Here is a 17,506-nt window from a genome sequence, read left to right as displayed (position 1 = left end):
ATCTGCTCTTCCTGGTTAAAAATGACTGACAACATATTCGATTAAATTGAATGTGGTTCTTTTAAACGCTTTCTGTTTTTGTTTTGTTTTTTGTTTTTTACATCATACCATCTTTATCATGTTTTACAATTGGTTTTTTGTTAGTTTTCTATTTTAGTTTTTTCCTGGGGATGCTTCATTTCATATATTCCAATATTCCAATTATAATCTCTCCTCCTATGCGCCTTTTTTTCTTAATTTTGAGCCTGTATAATGAATAGTATCTCCTCTGAGGAAAGCTTTAAATGTTTCCCTCTTTGTACACACGCTGCTGTTTGTGTAGTGTTGATTTCACAGAACTCATCTTTTTTTAAACATATATTTTTTTACAAATTCTTCATCTCATAAGCATTTGTGCTGAAAACGCCTTCTAAATGTGTCTTTTGTCAGTTTTCTTTTTTTTATCCATGCATCAATAAACAACATAGGAGACCTCAATACTATCACAGAAGCAATTTTGGATCGTAATTCTGAGGAAATGAAAAAAATTAGTCAAGAAGATGTCTGTAATGTGTTGTGAAACAGATCTATAAAAAAATATCATCTATGTTGGAGGCAAACGTTTTAATTTTCTGATGATAGAAAAAAAGATTAAATATCTTCCCATTCTTCATATTTCACTCTAAATGAGTCTGTTTCATGAATAAAGAGCCATAACTCGTCTGGCCCAGGATGGGAGATCCTCCTGGTCTTTTTAATGTCTTCATGGAAAAGATGAGTTTATGGTAGGAATTATACAACTTTGGAGTCTGTATCTTTTATTTTATTCATGACTCGTTTAATTCTGCTAAGCTGTTGCAGACCTCGGCAGTTCAGAGAAACAATTTAAGATTTACTCTTTGAGACATTCCCAGCAAAGAATATTAGATTACCTTTCAGTATGGAAATAAACTTACAGAGAAGCGTGACCAACCTGGAAGTAAGAGCCTACATTCAACACACTGAACATGAACAACTTCCCTTTTCCCTTCTTACACTCTGTCTCCTGTTATCACTGACAGTTCCACACTTAACGAGGATTTTTCAGCCTACTCTTTACTTTCCATTAACCAAACATCTAACACACCCACATCCATATTGTAAGTAACATATGTTAACACTCATCTGCAACATGTTTAATAAGTTTAGTCTCAGTCTGTACCTTGTAACAGTAATTATTTGTCCCACATGTTAAGTATAATATATGCATAAACTGTATGTATAAGAGCTCACTGTGTTGTATTTTTTACTGTGCATGGTTTTTGCATGTCTGCCTGTAAATAAGTGTTTGTGCATGATATATTTTGGCCCACATGTACATTTCAGCTTAATATGTATAGTGTGTTTTTGCATGTGTATGTCTGCCTGTGAGTATATATGTGTGTGCATGTATTTTTATGCATAAATGTGCATGTGTGTAAAGGACTGAAATTGCTTCCAAAGTACTAATATATGCAAATTCAAAACATTGGTTTAATGGATTTTGTAATAGTCTTAGCACCGTGTTTCAGTTCACATACACTGCCATGTTTAAATGTTCTACAGTTTTAGTATTTAGCTCCCAGCGGTGTCTTTCTGAATCATTTCAATAATCTCCTGCACCTCGTCTGGAGTTTTGAAAGTCTAGGTTTTTTCTTTATGTGTTACCAACAGTCTTGTGGGTTGACATGTTGGATTCCTAGGTTGTGTAATTCCAGGTGAACTGGGTTGAATTGTTTCCTCTGTTGGTGTATTCTTGCACCTGATGATTACCTATCGCACAAGATGGTTTGTTACACAGGACCATCTGAGAAGTTGTCTTTAGAAACAGTTTGGATAAGGGCGCTTTTAAAAGATACTTGGCAGGTGATTGGATAAACCATCTGTCACCATCTTACCTTGCAAGGCAGCTGGATTTGCAAGATCACGTGATAATTTCAGTGTTTGCATAACTTGAAGCTTGACAATATGGATTCTTTTGTGATCTTGCACCTTCACAACTCCGTGTTCCCCTTCTCCCCTGACCGCCCCCTTCACCATGCCTTTGTTAGCTGTCTGTGTTTCACCATGAACACAATAGTCAATTAGCTTCAGCTGTTCTTTTTTTCTCCTTTTCTAAATTTGCGAACATTTGGTATTCAAATATTCACACTAGTTTCCACATTACCATCGATGTCACTGGATGATCATTTTTGACACATCTTTAATGATATGATTTGGATTTCTAAGGGCCAAGCAACACATTCAGAGACTTTCTGATCAGTCATTAACTACATTTCTTGAAGAAAGTCATCAGTTCTTATTGCTTCCTGTAAGCAGCATCCTCATGACTGTCTACTGTGTGAGCCTTACAGGCATTCAGCTCAAGGCTGTGGCAAGTTGTCGATCCTGTCAGAGCAGTTTGTCAGGAGAGGCCGAGACTAGAACTGCTGACCCTGTTGACCTTACTCTGAGGCTATCGCTGTCTGCACCGTAGTTTAACCTTTCATCTAGTCATCTAGTTTTTTCCTTCCTTTTTCATGTTGTCATCCTGCTAAACAGGAAAGTAAGGCTAACATTCCCCATAAAAAGCCCTGAGAGAAGATCTATCATTTGTTTATTTCATTTTACAAGAGAATTAAAACACTGGATTTCAACTATAACATGGTGGAATAAAGTGTTAGATTTTTATAATGTAAGAAAACATTGACCTCTTAAGATTTAATACTCATACAGTTTACAATACCTGTCAAAAGCTTGGACACACCTTTTAATACAAGTGAATCGGAAGGTGTGTCCAAACTTTTGAATGGTACTGTGTGTGTAGGAGTTAATTCATGACTATATTCAGCAGCTGTGTAACTGCGACCAAACACTGTCCTGAAAGCTGAAGTCTGTGTACTTACTGAAAGTCGAAGTCTGCTTGTTTAATAATACTCCACATCTTATGAGACCGGTAATACATTAAGTCCATGTTTCATCTCAGAGCTTCTGCAAAGAGCTTTAAAACCAATCCTTTAAATAAATGAGCAGATGAGTAAAGCACAGCAGATTTTAATAGAGAGGGAAGATACCATTAACATACAGAATATATCCATAGTATTTATTTATTTTTTAATCTTATGAATCACACAAAAAAAGATTTGTTGCTACTGCAGTTAAAAACATGTAGGCAAAGAAACAAGTAAAAAAAAAGAGCACCAGGCTTTACTCTAAACTGCAAATTAGCACAAAGAGTGCATGTCTCAACAACTCACCAACACTGTCAGCAGCTGAGCATTAGTAAGCACTTTAGCATTTCCAGTAAGCAGTGTCTAACTAAACATGAGATCAGTGGAAATCAGATTAGTTGATCCTCCCTGCCAACAGCTTGTCTCTGATTGCTAAAAGTTTAGTTGCATGTCTACATAAATTCCTGCTGAAAATGTATTTTTATTGCATAAGTTTTGTTTTTCCAACTCTTTATTGTATTATAAATTATATTAAATTGAGCCACTAGTACATATTTTAGCATTTATTGATGGACCAAATAGTAAACTGTAGAGTCAACCATGAAGTGTCGATCTGGGATGATGCTAATAATGAAGTCGAAAATGTATTTACCTATTTTGCCTTTTAATGTATGATATTTCTAATGATGTATTGGTGTTCCTTTTTTTCCCGCAGCAGTGATATGTAAGAATTTAAGTTGACGAATTGATAAAGTTTTCGATATCTGTCTTATACCTGAAGTGTGTTTGTGTGTGTGTGTTGTTTGTCCCACAGATGTTCCTGCGTGGCTGAAGAGTCTCCGTCTCCACAAGTATGCTGCGCTCTTCTCCACCTTGACCTACGATGAGATGATGTCACTGACTGAAGAGCAGCTTGAAGCACAGGTTCGCACACGCACACACACACACACACACACACACACAGATCAGAAGACACTGTGTACGCATGTGTGAAACAAAAAAACTTTTTCTATTACCAAACCAAAGATCAGCTTGATCTTTTTTTGTGCTTTTTTTCTAGGCTTTAATTTATTTTTATAAGAAAGAAATGGAATCTAAACATTTACCCATATTGGGGCTGGGAGATATCAAATATCACAATATTTTTGACCAAATACCTCGATAAAGATATCTCAACAATATTGTAGGGATGACTGTTGGTGCTTTCACAAAATATTTACACAATGAGATTTTTGATAAATAATCATCAGTAATTTGGATAAAATGACAAAGTGGGTAAAAGGCAAATAATAAAACAGCTAGAACAGTCTGGTAAGTTCAGAAAATTACATAATTTTACAGGAAAAGACAACACTTATATCGTGCCATATCATGATATTACAATATCCAAATTCTAAGACGATATCTAGTCTCATATCACAATATCGATATAATATCGATATGTTACCCAGCCCTAACCCATATCCTTGTTAACACTGTCAAACAACAGTGTAATCATTACAAAGTAATTAGATGCAAGTCACAAATTCATATAGGATCTGTTTGTCAGCGATTTGATTTGTTAGGAAAAAATAATACAATTCTGCCATTAAAAGACTCTGGGCAAACATATTTTTTCACCTCCTTCCGAAATAAATAAATAATTACAGATCGGACTAAGCAGCATTAACAATATACCTCTCTTGTGTCGGCCATTGCGTCGAGACCCGCGGCACTCTTGGTCAGAGACATTGTTATGCATGTAATAAAGCTTACACTTCAGTCGAGTAAGTTATAAGGAGGAATATGTCTTAAACAGTCTTTTCCTCCAAATTGTAATTTCTAACACTAAGTTCTTCTGAGAGATATTTTAAAGTCTCATTATGCCACTGGGGTTGGTTTCAGGAGAGGCAGCAGGTCGTCATGAAATTTGGAAAGGGTTACTTAGAGCTAGGTTGCCCTAGCAACACAAACAATGTATTGATAGATATGTCTTTCAAAGCAAGAAAAAATAAACATCAGATTAAACAGCACATAAGTAGATAAATGAACCACCAAGTATAACACTCACATTAAGTTATGTTTGTATTAGTCAGGCTGTGATCAGAGACAGATGTGAAGATCAGTTGTAATAAGAGCTCAAGCTCTTAAAACCTGAAACATTCGAGTGTAACAATTTAATCCTTCTTATCTAAAACAGATTCTTTCAGCTAAGATTCAGCCTATCATTAAATGAAAAACCCTCCATCCAAAATTCAGTTGAGATTTAACATGTGGTGATACTTACAAAAAAAGAATAACAACTTAAGATTGAAGAAGTTTGTGCTTTCTTATCAAACACACTCACACACACACCTTATATCAATGGACTTATTAAGATGTTGACATTTGTGTGCAAGGCAAAACTTTGGCATCAGTGGTGTCAAACTGTTCAAGATGTCACTCTGTGCTCATATTAAATGAGAAGAGGATTCATAATTTAATGTTATTCTGTTTAAACAACTACATTCGGCTTATTGCACAGGGAATTGAATTATACTCAATGACATGCACATACGTAACTAGCATTAAAAGTTGATAATGGTAGAATAAATAAGTGTTAGCCTGCATCTTAAGACACTGATGAGTCTATTCTTAAACACAGAGGATGCAGCTAAAATTAACACAGCTCAGCCAGGAAGCCGTATACTTCCTCCAGGTGTCTCTGAGTCTTTTTACTCTCTGATGCTAATATAACGCACAGCTACACTAAAATATGTTGAACTGCAACAAAGAATCTTCTCATATCTGGATTGTCACTATCAGTTTTTTAGGGGACATTTGAGAAGTTTTATCAGCCCCCAACTAAAACTTTATTAGCTGGAATCGATTTAAGCCTCTCTGTCTTTTTCCACTACAGCTGAACACATTACATATTCCATTCCCAGCTTCACTGCCTGCACCTCCTGCTGTGTTTCATTTCCCCCCCCTCCCAAAAAAAACATCTGCCTCAAGAGAATACAATTAGGCATCCCACTACTCCATTTGAACCTAATTCTGTGATTGTAAACTTCTCTACACATCTCTTTTATCTGAAGAAATAGGTATCTGTCTCTCTGTCTCGTATGAATGTTTGACATAGAGCTCCTTTTTATTTTTCTCTCTCTCTCTCTAACAGAAAGTCACCAAAGGAGCAAGACATAAGATTGTCATCAGCATTCAGAAGCTCAAAGAGAGGCAGAACCTCCTACGCAGCCTGGAAAAGGTCAGTGACAATAAAAAAAAAACATCCCTTTTGTCATTTTTGTCACTGATGATTGAGCTTGTAGCCTTAGTGGACAGCAGAGGATACCACCTCTCTTTCTTGTATGTGTGTGTCTAAGAGGGAGTGAGAGGGGGTGGCCATTCTCAGTCGGTGTTACGTATCTTAGACAGCAGCTAAGGGAACACCTAATCCACGAAGGAGAGTTTTGGCCTCCTAATTTAAACCCATCCACCACCACCCCCCAACCCAACCCCTCCATTCAGCCCTCGACGCAAGACAATGGCGCTCAAGGGCAAACCACAGGAGGGACATCTTGGGCCTGCTAAATTCAGGCTTAACCTTTTCACCGACGCCTCTTTTTAAAAGTTCTTACCACTGCATTTGTAGGGCTTGCGGAAACAAGACACCTGTCGCTTGGTATTTTTGGGGTTTACACAGCACTCATGTACGAGCGCTGCTGGGTAAAAGGGTGGGGAGGGAGGTTGATATGATGCACGTGGACGCAAATAGTGAAGTAAAACTGTATGTATGTGTGTACCTCCTCCATTAATCAGTCTGAATATTTGGGACGTAGGTCAGAAGTAGCGCATCTTTCTTGAGTGATTATGTTCAAATTTTTGTGACAGAGATGGTTTATTATACACATAGCTTCACTACAATAGGTGTCAAAAGTGTTAACTAGTTCATTTCTTCATTCCGTCTGCTTCTTCCTTTTTTACCTTTCAACACTTTCCCTCCCTCCATCTGCTTCCCTCCTATGCCTTTACCGCCACCAGGACGTGTTGGAGGGCAGTAATCTGCGTGCCCCGCTGCAGGAACTCCACCAGATGATCATGACACCCATCAAGGCTTTCAGTGGTGGTGAGGAGGCCTCCCTGCAGCGCCCCCTTCTGACCTCAGAGGGCAAAAGCGTCGCACCTGGCTCCCACCTGGCAGGAGGCGGAGGGGAAGCTGAGTCAGGCACCAGCCTGATTGCAGAGGGGGATCTACCTGGCCAGTTCACTCGTGTCATGGGCAAAGGTGAGCTGCATGTCAGTTGAGATACTGTTAGAGTGTGTTAGAAGAGAGGTGTTTTAATGTTTTCTTTTCCATCTTCACCCCATCCTCAGTTTGCACCCAGCTGCTGGTGTCGAGGTCAGACGAGGACAACATCAGCTCCTACCTACAACTCATCGACAAGTGCCTTATCCATGAGGTACACGTCCCCCCTTTTGGAATACACACAGCACCAACACACAAAAAACTTGACAGATCACCACAAATACATACATACGTACATAAGTATACAAAGCAAATAATATAGGACCCAAGACAGAACCCTGAGGAACACCATAGGAAAGAGCAGCAGTTTCAGACATGTTGGGACCAAAGGACACACAAAAAACTGCCATCCTAGAGATGAGGGGAGAACCAGTCCAGGGCACTCCCAGAGACACCTTCTCACTGCTTAATGAAGATGCTGATTGAAAAGTTGGATGATCTACAGTATCAAAAGCTTCACTAATGCTGTGCTCACATGGATTGAGGCGGACGGTAGACGGCAAACCGGATATCATTTTAGTGGAGAAGAGCAGAACAGTAAAATTAGGTGAGGCCACCCGAGAAGTGACGGCGTTGCCATCAAAAGTTAAAATATGGGGGCTTTTTTGCCTTAATTTTTGATGGTAGGTGGCAGAGACGCCGACAGGAAACACAGAGAGAGAGAGAGGAATGACCTGTAACATAAGTCCCTTTCCGGAATTGAACCAGGGATGCTGTGATTATATGGTGTGTGCGGTAACCACTCGGCTACCAAGGCACTCCGGAAATGAATGGTTGACATGTTGATATGTTTTGGAGGGAATTTAACATTAATTATAAGTTGGCAATAGAATATTAAGAGAAGAAGCTGCATTTTATAGCTACATTAATTAGTAGAATCTCACATAAAATAATGCACACAAATAATTTTATTTAATGTATTTTATTCCATTCTTTGTAAACAGCACAATATCACCATAGCAACGTATCGTCATGCATGTTTTGTTTTGCCGTCCTGCCGCTCCGTCGGACAGTTTGTTTGTTTTTCCCCGTGCTGTCCAGAAGGTGTTGTCCGTCCACCATCTGCCTCAATCAATGTGAACGCAGCATAAGATCCAGCAGCAACAAAACAGAGCGCTCACCCACATCAGAAGGCATCATTACGTCACTGGAAACTCTCAGAGCTGATTCAGTGGAGTTCTTCTGAGGGAAACCAGACTGTAATTTATCTAAAATGTTGTGTGCAGTCAGGCCAGCAGTGAGCAGTTGGCAACAACTTCCTCTTAAATGTTTGAGATAAAAGGCAGCTTAAATGAAGGCCTACAGTTTTTGGGAAGGGATGGGTCAAGGTTAGTTTATTGTTTTTTTCAGAAGAGGCTGAACAACTGCATGTTTAAAATAAGCTGAGGTACAAACCAGATTGCAGGGAGCTATTTATAATAGAGACCAGGCATGGACCGACAGACCTAAGTACATTTTTAAGCATGGAAGTTGGTTAAATATCTACAGGGCTTAACAAGGACTGTTAAGGTTTGATATCAATATCAATTATTAATATCAGTCATCGGACATTTCCAATAACTCCAGATATCTGCTGAAATATAGATCATTATTATTATTAAAACATTATCCTCTAATGTTGTAGTTTTGAGTATAATTTGGTCAAATAATATAGAGGTAACTTCTGTAACCTAATAATAATGTAATATATATTTATGGCTGATGGCATTATTATTATATAAGCTTTTTTTTTTAATGGTTCTGATGCCTCTACTGTGAATCAATGAATCACTACATAAATAAATGAATACATACAGAGGCTTGCTGAAACTCAAGTCGGAGGCAAAGATCAGTGTCAGTATTAACGTGTAGTTTCATGCTTTAGATTTGCTTTGTGATATCGGGGAGTACAACACTGCAAAGTTGAAATTTGATGCTAGACAGTAAACTGAAAATCTCGACTGTGCATTCAGGCAGAATGTAAAGTGAACCGAAGCAGCGAGAACAGATGTAAAGACGTCTTGACAGTGTTTCAGGGCTTCGTCAGTCTGCTTATGAAACATAGCATAGTTCAGTCAGAGGCTGAGTTCAATAAAAAACACGCAGACACACCTCCTCAGACATGCTTGATTCATTTATGACTAGCATCATTAGCTTACAGGTAACGTACAGTCGGTACATTGGAACACAAGTGGTCAAATTTGTGCACACCTCAAAACATGTTCTTCACCAGCGATGCCTCATTTCATCCCTGATATGTACTCCCTGTCCCTGTCCCTGCCCCCCCTCCTCCACTCCTCTCTCCCCATCAGTCCTTCACTGAGACGCAGAAGAAGAGGCTGTTGTCATGGAAACAACAGGTCCAGAGGCTGTTCCGGTCCATTCCTAGGAAAACCCTCCTTGACATAGCAGGGTACCGACCGCAGAGGAGGTAACACGCACAGACATATTATAGCTTTCTTTTTCTGGTTGTGCTGCCTGAAATTAAACCCCTTGAACTGAACTTTAAACAACCAGCAGTAATCCAGGTAGAGAGAATAGACCGCTGATTTATGGCTGTAAATAATCAACAGTGTTTCCTTCATATTCATTACCCATGGTAAAATGATCATCACCGCTAGACTTAAGATTAATATCAAATTAGAATAGTGATTTAATCCCCAATTTGATCTAAAACTGAAATATGTTTCTGTCAGTAGTTCTTAGTGCCACAGATTCACTTCTAAACTAAACTGTCTGACTTTTTTTACATTCAGATTGAAGTATTCATTTATCCTGTCTTGCTCCTTCTTGAGCCTTAGTGAATGTATAACTTCTCCTTCTCCTAACACTCCCTCTACCTGAGATCAGGAATTTAACCAGTGTTTGCCTCTATCTCACTTTCTGTCTCCTCCTGCTGCAGCCGTGGATTCGGCCAGTCCAACTCTCTCCCCACCTCTAGCTGTGTTGGGAGCAGCGTGGCGGCCAGGAGGAGCCTTCGCCAGTTCCAGATGCCCTCCAGGAGCCTGCCTGGTGCCAGGCTGAGCCTGCTGGGCAGCGGGGGGCTTCTGGGACCCACACCTCGCAGCTCCAGCAGCACACCCACCGGCCCCAAACAGGGGAGACAAGTGAGTCAAACCTAGCCTTGAGAGACGAGAGTAAACCAGCAGGGAGGGCAGGAAGTGATATTAGGAGGTGGACAAAAAGGAGAGATAAGAGAGTTTAATCAGTGAGGTCACAACATTTCTTAGGTATGATGTTGATATCAATGTCCAAAGAATATTGCTATTTATTAGCTTTAATTACTTTAATTACGATAGCATATGTGGTGAACAGTTCTTAAATAACCTGCCGACAATAGTCTACACAGTATACACTTTAAACCACAATATCAAACAATACAGAAAAATTACATTATACAGTTTCTTCTACCAGTAAGCAGTCCTAATCCCCACATTTGGGAAGATGGATTATAAACACATGTTTGCTATTTGTGACTTTAAGTTACAATCAACTAACTAATTATGTCAGTTCTAAACTGTTTAAAAACGTGTGGTTTGATTCACCTCCATACAAAGGGAGTGGTTGTTATTTTTATATTTAGTGTCATTACTTAATGTAGTATCAGTTGAGGTGGTCAAAGAGGTGTAGTTCATATTATTTCCTGAAAGGTCTGAAGATTTAAGTTCTCTAATGAAGAAAATATGCAGCTGAATTCGAGGTATTGTAGTGAGTGTATGACTGGAAATACGTGACTAGACAGAGGAACAAATATGTAATAATACATTCCAGGATGTTTATAATAACCTGGGCAACAGAATTCCTTCTTCAGCACGTATTCTGTCTGAATTAGGCTTTTTATTCCATGACATAAAAATGCGGGGAGAGGGAGAGCGGAGCAGCAGTGGTGTTTTGGCGAATGAAGTGAGGTGGATGGAACTTGTAGGCAGGTCACCCCACATACCAGAGGCCCTGCGTCAGCTCCGAACACTGAAACAGGAGGAGATGTGGAGCTGTTTCAGGCCCATCCTGGCACTCTTTGGTCTGGGCTGACCCATTTCATTGGAAACCTCTTTCTCTCGCTCTCTCTCTCTCTCTCTCTCTCTCTCTCTCTCTCTCTCTCTCTCTCTCTCTCTCTCTCTCTCTCTCTCTCTCTCTCTCTCTCTCTCTCTCTCTCTCTCTCCCCCCCCCTCTCTCTCTTCCACATAACTTTCATCCTTTACAATGGGAGGAAATACCTCGGTTCCTCCTCCTGACGCTGGACCTTCTTGTGTGGGACTGTAGTGTGGATGTGTAGAGAGAGAGGGAGAAGGAGAGGGAGGGTGGGAGGAAAATATGTGAGTCATAGTTTGGGAGAGGTAGCTGTGGTGTTGGAGGAGGAGGGGCAATGACAGAGAGAGAGAAAGAGAGAGAGAGAGAGAGAGTGAGAGAGCCAGTCAGAGGCAGTGAGAACAGTGCACAGGCATTTCCTGTTTTTTCCCTGGCCCGTGGAACTGGAGGGCCGCGAGGACGAGGAGAGAGAGGGGGGGGGGGGGCATAGAGAGAGAGGTAGTGGTGTTGGGGGATATAATAGGCAGGTTACAGTGAGGAATTCATGTGGTGAGCGTTTGAGACTGTCATTAGGTGTGGGCCAGACATCCAGACAGAAACACGGGGGGTGAAAATGTTGGAAGAAGCTGCGGCTTTGATCTTACACTCAACTTCCTTTAAGCTCACACATTACACATTTACTTATTTGACCAGTGAAAGTTTTAGCAGTGTGTGATGATGCAGGCAATGAGCATTAATTAAGAGGAGCTTGAAATTTGTGGGTCAAATTATAGCCGACAATAAAATGGGGATATCCACAGGTCATGAAGGAGTCTAGTTTCTTGTTGTTATTTTGTCACCATTTAATTAAAAACACTGAATATATAATCTGAATGCAGCATGTGCTCAAAACAAGCTATAATGTCTTTAACTTTCTTTGTATCACAGATGGCATTAATATACACCCTCAATACCTCAGAAAATTATTAAATATCACCAGTAAATTAAGTTTAGGTTGATTAGGTGATTTTTATCTTTAATTTTGGCAAAACATAAACCCTGACAACTGTTATCTAAGCACTCTTTTCTTTGTTAAATGAAGCTGATTGTTACTGCACTCCCGAGAGCAGGGATGGTTCATTGTATATATCTTACTTATCTGTCTGATAACAAGACATCCCAAAACTAATGAGTCATCATCTGTAAAATTGGTGCACAGATCAGCCTGGGATGGTTAATTGTATATATCTTACTTATCTGTCTGATAACAAGACATCCCAAAAAACTAATGAGTCATCATCTGTAAAATTGGTGCACAGATCAGCCTTAAGCTGCGACCGCAGTCGAGATTTTGATGTTGAAAAAGATGAGTGTTTTTTTTAATCATATCTAATCCCAACACATACCCAAAGGGTGAAGTGCGTGTTCAGAAGTTGATTTTTATCTCATTGTTTAAATTTTCTCTTCAGGGTCTGTGGTTTGCCAACCCCGTGAGGCAGCAACAGCATGCCCAGTCGACCCACAGCTCCGTGCAGCGGACCCGCTCCCTGCCGTTCACACTACGCCACAAACCATGGTCATGTTCCAGCAAGCCGGTAGGAAACGCAGAGAGGACACGCACACACACGCACACACACTTCAACCTTCCTGTCTTTTTATTATAGAGGAAGCATAAAATTATTACACTTCAGACTTCCAGAGTGGGTTACAGGTAGAAAAACAGATGAGGTTTATTCTTGACCACTGACTCAAGACACTCATGTTTGGGTGTCTGCATTTTTGCCTGAGAGAATCTGCGTATAATGTCCAGGTTCTGACCCATATTAGGCTTGAACTAATTCACTAATTTAAAAAATATGAATATTAAATTACAATGATGGTGGGGCACCCAGTGAACTTCAACGTCCCTGTTGCATGTTCCACTGTGGCTCCTAATGTACTTTGAGCTATTCAATTAAGTCTCTTCTAAGGTCTCTTCACCTTGCACATACACCACACCGCAGCAGCTTCATTCAGTTTGAATCTAAGTGCAAACCAAATAACAAGTGTATCTTAGAAGAACTTTAGGTTTTTTATTTTATTTTGCATTGTAAAATAAGTCCACAAGGTTCACATTTTTTTAAGTCAATCTTAAAACAATCCTATTTATATTGAAAGGGATACTTCTGACTGTAATAATACTTCCTGTCCATACTCTTCTCAAAACTATTTTAATGTAAGTGAAGGGGGACAAAATCCACAGTCCACAGCACCAGTGTAACGTTTGGTGTTACTCCTCCTTTGCCGCAGCCCTCTTACTTTCTTCTTCCTTTGAGCACAATCAGTGAAATTCCTAAAAAAGACTGTAACCTTGGAAAATACCCGCTTAATTTGGTTTAACTCAGATTTCTGCTCAGCTAAAGTTTTGAATATTTTTTCCCACAAAACCAGAGTTGGTGGATTTTGACCCCCATTCATTTACTTACATTGAAATTGAAAAAAGACTTGGAACTTATCCTTCAAGTGATATTCATCTTCTCCTTGTTATTGAAGTGAAAACATATTTTAGCACAATAATGGTGTATTGTTTCTCCCAGAATACTGTGAAAAGAATTGCCCAGTTATTGGCTTTTATGATTGACCGTATGAGCCTTTATGCAAGATTAGATTACATGTTAACAGAGGGGTTAACTTTTGCCCTGCCCCGGAGGCATTTTCTAACCTTGAAAGGGTGATTTTTGTCTAAAGCAGCCTTTTTAAAAAAAATTTATGACCTGAAACCCTTCAGACTTGACTCAACCCAGCCCCACTCAGGTAGCGGTAACCATCGACGTCAAGCAGAATGACCTGTAGTAAACCTCTGTTGACTGGATTTATAGGAACAGCAGACAGTAATAGCACAAGTCGGACTTCCTCTACACAACAGAAGTGTCCTCTTTTTAGAATTAAGAGGAAAAAAAGAGAGGGCCAAAAAAAAAAAAAAAAACAGAAGGGGGGAGGGCAGGAGGGTGAGAACTGTATGTGAGAGAGGAAGAGATGGAGGCAGGGAGGGAGGAAAGAGTCAGAGGAGTCTCACAATGAGGCTCTTTGTGCAGTGAGGACGGGGCTCCTGGCCCACTTTCCTCCCTTCCTTCTCTCCCTGACACACTCTCTTTCTTAACTTTCCCACTTCTCTCTCTCTCTCTCTGGTCTCTCTCCCCCTCCCTCCCTCTTTCACATCCCTCCATCTCTCCTTTGACAACTCTGCAGAGTCATGCAGATAAAGCAGTCACCCTCAAGGGTGACTATAACTGGGCCATGGCCAGAATAAGTGATTTTAAGGCTAACCCCCACCCACCCCCCAAAATCTCCACCCTCCACCTCCACCCTTCTCTGTGTATGTATTTCACATTTCTCTGTCACCAGATGGATAAAGGGGACTTATTAAGTGAGACACAGCAGTGAAATTGAAGGGATGAAGGACCGTGTGTGTGTGTGTGTGTGTGTGTGTGTGTGTGTGTGTACAGTTTACTTGAGTGTATGTTTGTCTCGCTCTGCGTGTACAGGGGGCGGTAGGGGTGGTGTGTGGAGAGGGGGGGGGGGGGGGGGGGGGGGGGGGGGGGGGGATTTGGAGCCTATAAATAGCCGACTGTGACTAACTGGGCCTAACTCAGCTTTTCTCTCCGGCCCACAAGGGATTTTCACTGCCCAGTCTGTGTGAAAGACTTAGCTATGGCTGGAAGAGGTTGCTAGGCTGTGCTGTGGCCCAAATACACCCCCCCTTCCTCCTCCAACACACACATATAATCCAACCTCAACCCACCCCTCTCCAAAACAGTCTCCACCCTGCTCACAGTTGAAGCAGAGGCAGCCAACAGCAAGTCACACCTGAGAGTTAAAAAAGGAGATGGGGGGGATTTCAAGTCATGTGAGGTTTAATTTAAGCGATGAGTGTCCATTAATTGTAATATAACAGTTATAACACGACTATAGGAGCTGTTGTTCACTGTGTATTCATCGTATTACAGCCATGGATCCACTGTAAGCTAAAATCTGTAATCTGATTATGTTCGATCACATCTTCAAGTATAAAGAGGTGACATAAACAGCACTGTGCTAAAGTCTTAGGCCACCACTAGCTTTGTTGTTCTCTTTATTAAGATACAAACAGAAAATATAGGAAATATGTAAACACATTTTCAAGTTGAAAAAAGGTGTTTTATTGGCAACAGTGGAGAGATGTCGCTTGTCATGCATTATGCCTGCTGTTGAACGAACTGATAAAATTGTACTTTTCAGGTTGGGTTTAGCAATAAGGAGATACTTGTTATCTTAGCCAAGAATCACCATATCATCCTAAGCATCCAGGCTTTGAAAAAGACATTTGTATTTCTCATAAATTTGTGAGTTTTTTTCTCCTAAATGTACGACTTTAATCTCAGAAATTCTGAGTTTTTTCTTGAAATATTAACCCCCTTCCTCCAGGTCAGTTTGTTTTTTGTTTTGTTTTTTTTACATATATGGCCCTAATATGCCATCATACATCTTCAAATATGAAGAGGTGATAATATATATATACTATACTCAAAATGATGACATTGCTCATACTGGGTTTTTTTGTTGCTTTCAGATCTTCAGTTACCAGTGACGGAGCCAGACATCAACAATCGCCTTGAGTCCTCTGTGTCTGAGTATGACAGAGCACGCCTTGGGAGGTAACACATACACACACATACACAGAGTTTTTAATTGGTCCTGATGTCTGAAAACATTATACATGAGTCATGAGTTGTTCCAAGAGATTAAAAATATGGTTCAGGGACATGCTGATCTCCTCTGCTGTCAGTCCCCGTATCACTGTAGGTGGAATAAAAAGAGGTAATGTGTCCCTCGAAACATGATTATCACATTATCCTGGTTTGCATATCTTTATTTGCTTGACATCGCTGCCGGTCTCTGTGGCTTTTTATACCGACCTTTATTTCACGAATGAGACATTTTTACAAGTGTAACTCTCTGTCATTATATTGTTTATAATCATAATATGTGTTGTTTTTGTGTTATCTTGGTTCCTTTGTGGCGAGTGACTGATTCACACTTACCTCAATCACTCAATGTGCAACTCAAAACAAACTTGTAGTGGTTTATTTTCATTTTTCAGCCAAACTAGCAGCACATCTCGAGGGAAGTCAGCGTTGTTGAGCTCAGTAGGCCGATCCACCAGTTTGGTCCAGACTCAAGTATCTCGACAACTACTTGATGAACTGCCATGAAATTTTGTGCAGACATTCGTGGCCCCCAGAGGATGAAGGCGATCCCCTGACTTTTCCTCTAGTGCCACTGTTAAGTTGACTACAAGGCTGTGTGACCTGCTATTTTGGTTCATGGGTGCAGCAGAGGAAAGTGCAACAGGGCCGGGTGATATATTAGCAGGTGTGGTGATTAATAAATTCACTCTCTGTCAGCCACATCACTGATTTCATAGCTTTGAACCAGCTGAAGCATGAAACATTATATCAGCAAATGGTAAAAAGTATCCTCTGTAAATCATATTGATGTCTGGAAGGTGCAGAGTGTCGTGAACACACAGCAGGCACAAATTTACAGCTAAAGGGAGACACTGAGTTCTTTGATTGTCACAATAACTGGTTAAATGAATGTCTTTGTCACGCTACGTCTTTGTTTATGAGGCCTTTTCCTTTATTTTGTGGGTTCGGGTGAATTCGTTTCTGATGACAAGAGTTGTGACTCAGACTTAAAATTGGCTCAGTTTTGGTTTTCCATCAACACTAAGCTTTCATTCTCAACCACTCAGAATTAGTCAGGGAACTGGGTTGCACAGCTTTGGTGTGTGTAAAAAATATTCTAATGTACAGTGAATTTTGGCCTGGGTTAAAAATCGGTGCCAACTCCCCCCATCCCAAAACTCGACCGAGGTGAAGACAGTGGGCCTCAGTACTCCACACAGAACGGTGGACAAGTGCTGCTTTATGTGGCGTGTGCGTGTTTGTGTGTATGTGTCAGCAGTGGGGAAAGCAGCGAGCAGAACCGGGCAGCAGAACGAAGGAGTTTGTCTAACTAAAAAAAAAAACTCCTCCTTTAACCAGAGTCTCGATCTTTCTAGCCTCTCGCAGCGAAACATCATCCAGCTGTGGTGAACTCGAAACATAACTCGATATCTGAATCAAAACCAGCGACAGGAAAAGATCCAAAACACAATGTTTCATGGGTATAAGGAAACGGATGTTGACATTTAGTCGGCAGTTGGTCATTTTTGGAAAGGCTAGTGTAACAAAAAGAACTGAGAGCAAGCTGCCACTGGACTGATGATCATATTCAGCTGCTGTATTTTGTAAAGTAACTCCACAGA

At 40.4% G+C, this 17,506-nt stretch overlaps 1 protein-coding gene across 1 annotated transcript in view; it reads left to right on the top strand.

The window, feature by feature from the left end:
- The window catches only part of samd4a (sterile alpha motif domain containing 4A), a 70,181-nt gene that overhangs the window by 47,042 nt on the left and 5,633 nt on the right, over positions 1-17,506 (top strand). Inside the window, 10 exon segments of the mRNA XM_062426720.1 lie at positions 3,742-3,851; positions 6,064-6,150; positions 6,927-7,170; positions 7,260-7,345; positions 9,483-9,601; positions 10,073-10,277; positions 12,648-12,729; positions 12,732-12,773; positions 15,767-15,816; positions 15,818-15,851. Of these exon segments, the coding sequence (XP_062282704.1) occupies positions 3,742-3,851; positions 6,064-6,150; positions 6,927-7,170; positions 7,260-7,345; positions 9,483-9,601; positions 10,073-10,277; positions 12,648-12,729; positions 12,732-12,773; positions 15,767-15,816; positions 15,818-15,851 (1,059 nt within the window).

This window comes from Scomber scombrus, chromosome 1 (assembly GCF_963691925.1).
Source record: "Scomber scombrus chromosome 1, fScoSco1.1, whole genome shotgun sequence".
NCBI lineage: Eukaryota > Metazoa > Chordata > Actinopteri > Scombriformes > Scombridae > Scomber > Scomber scombrus.
Note: the sequence above shows the minus strand (reverse complement) of the source record. Positions and strands in the feature narration are given on the sequence as shown.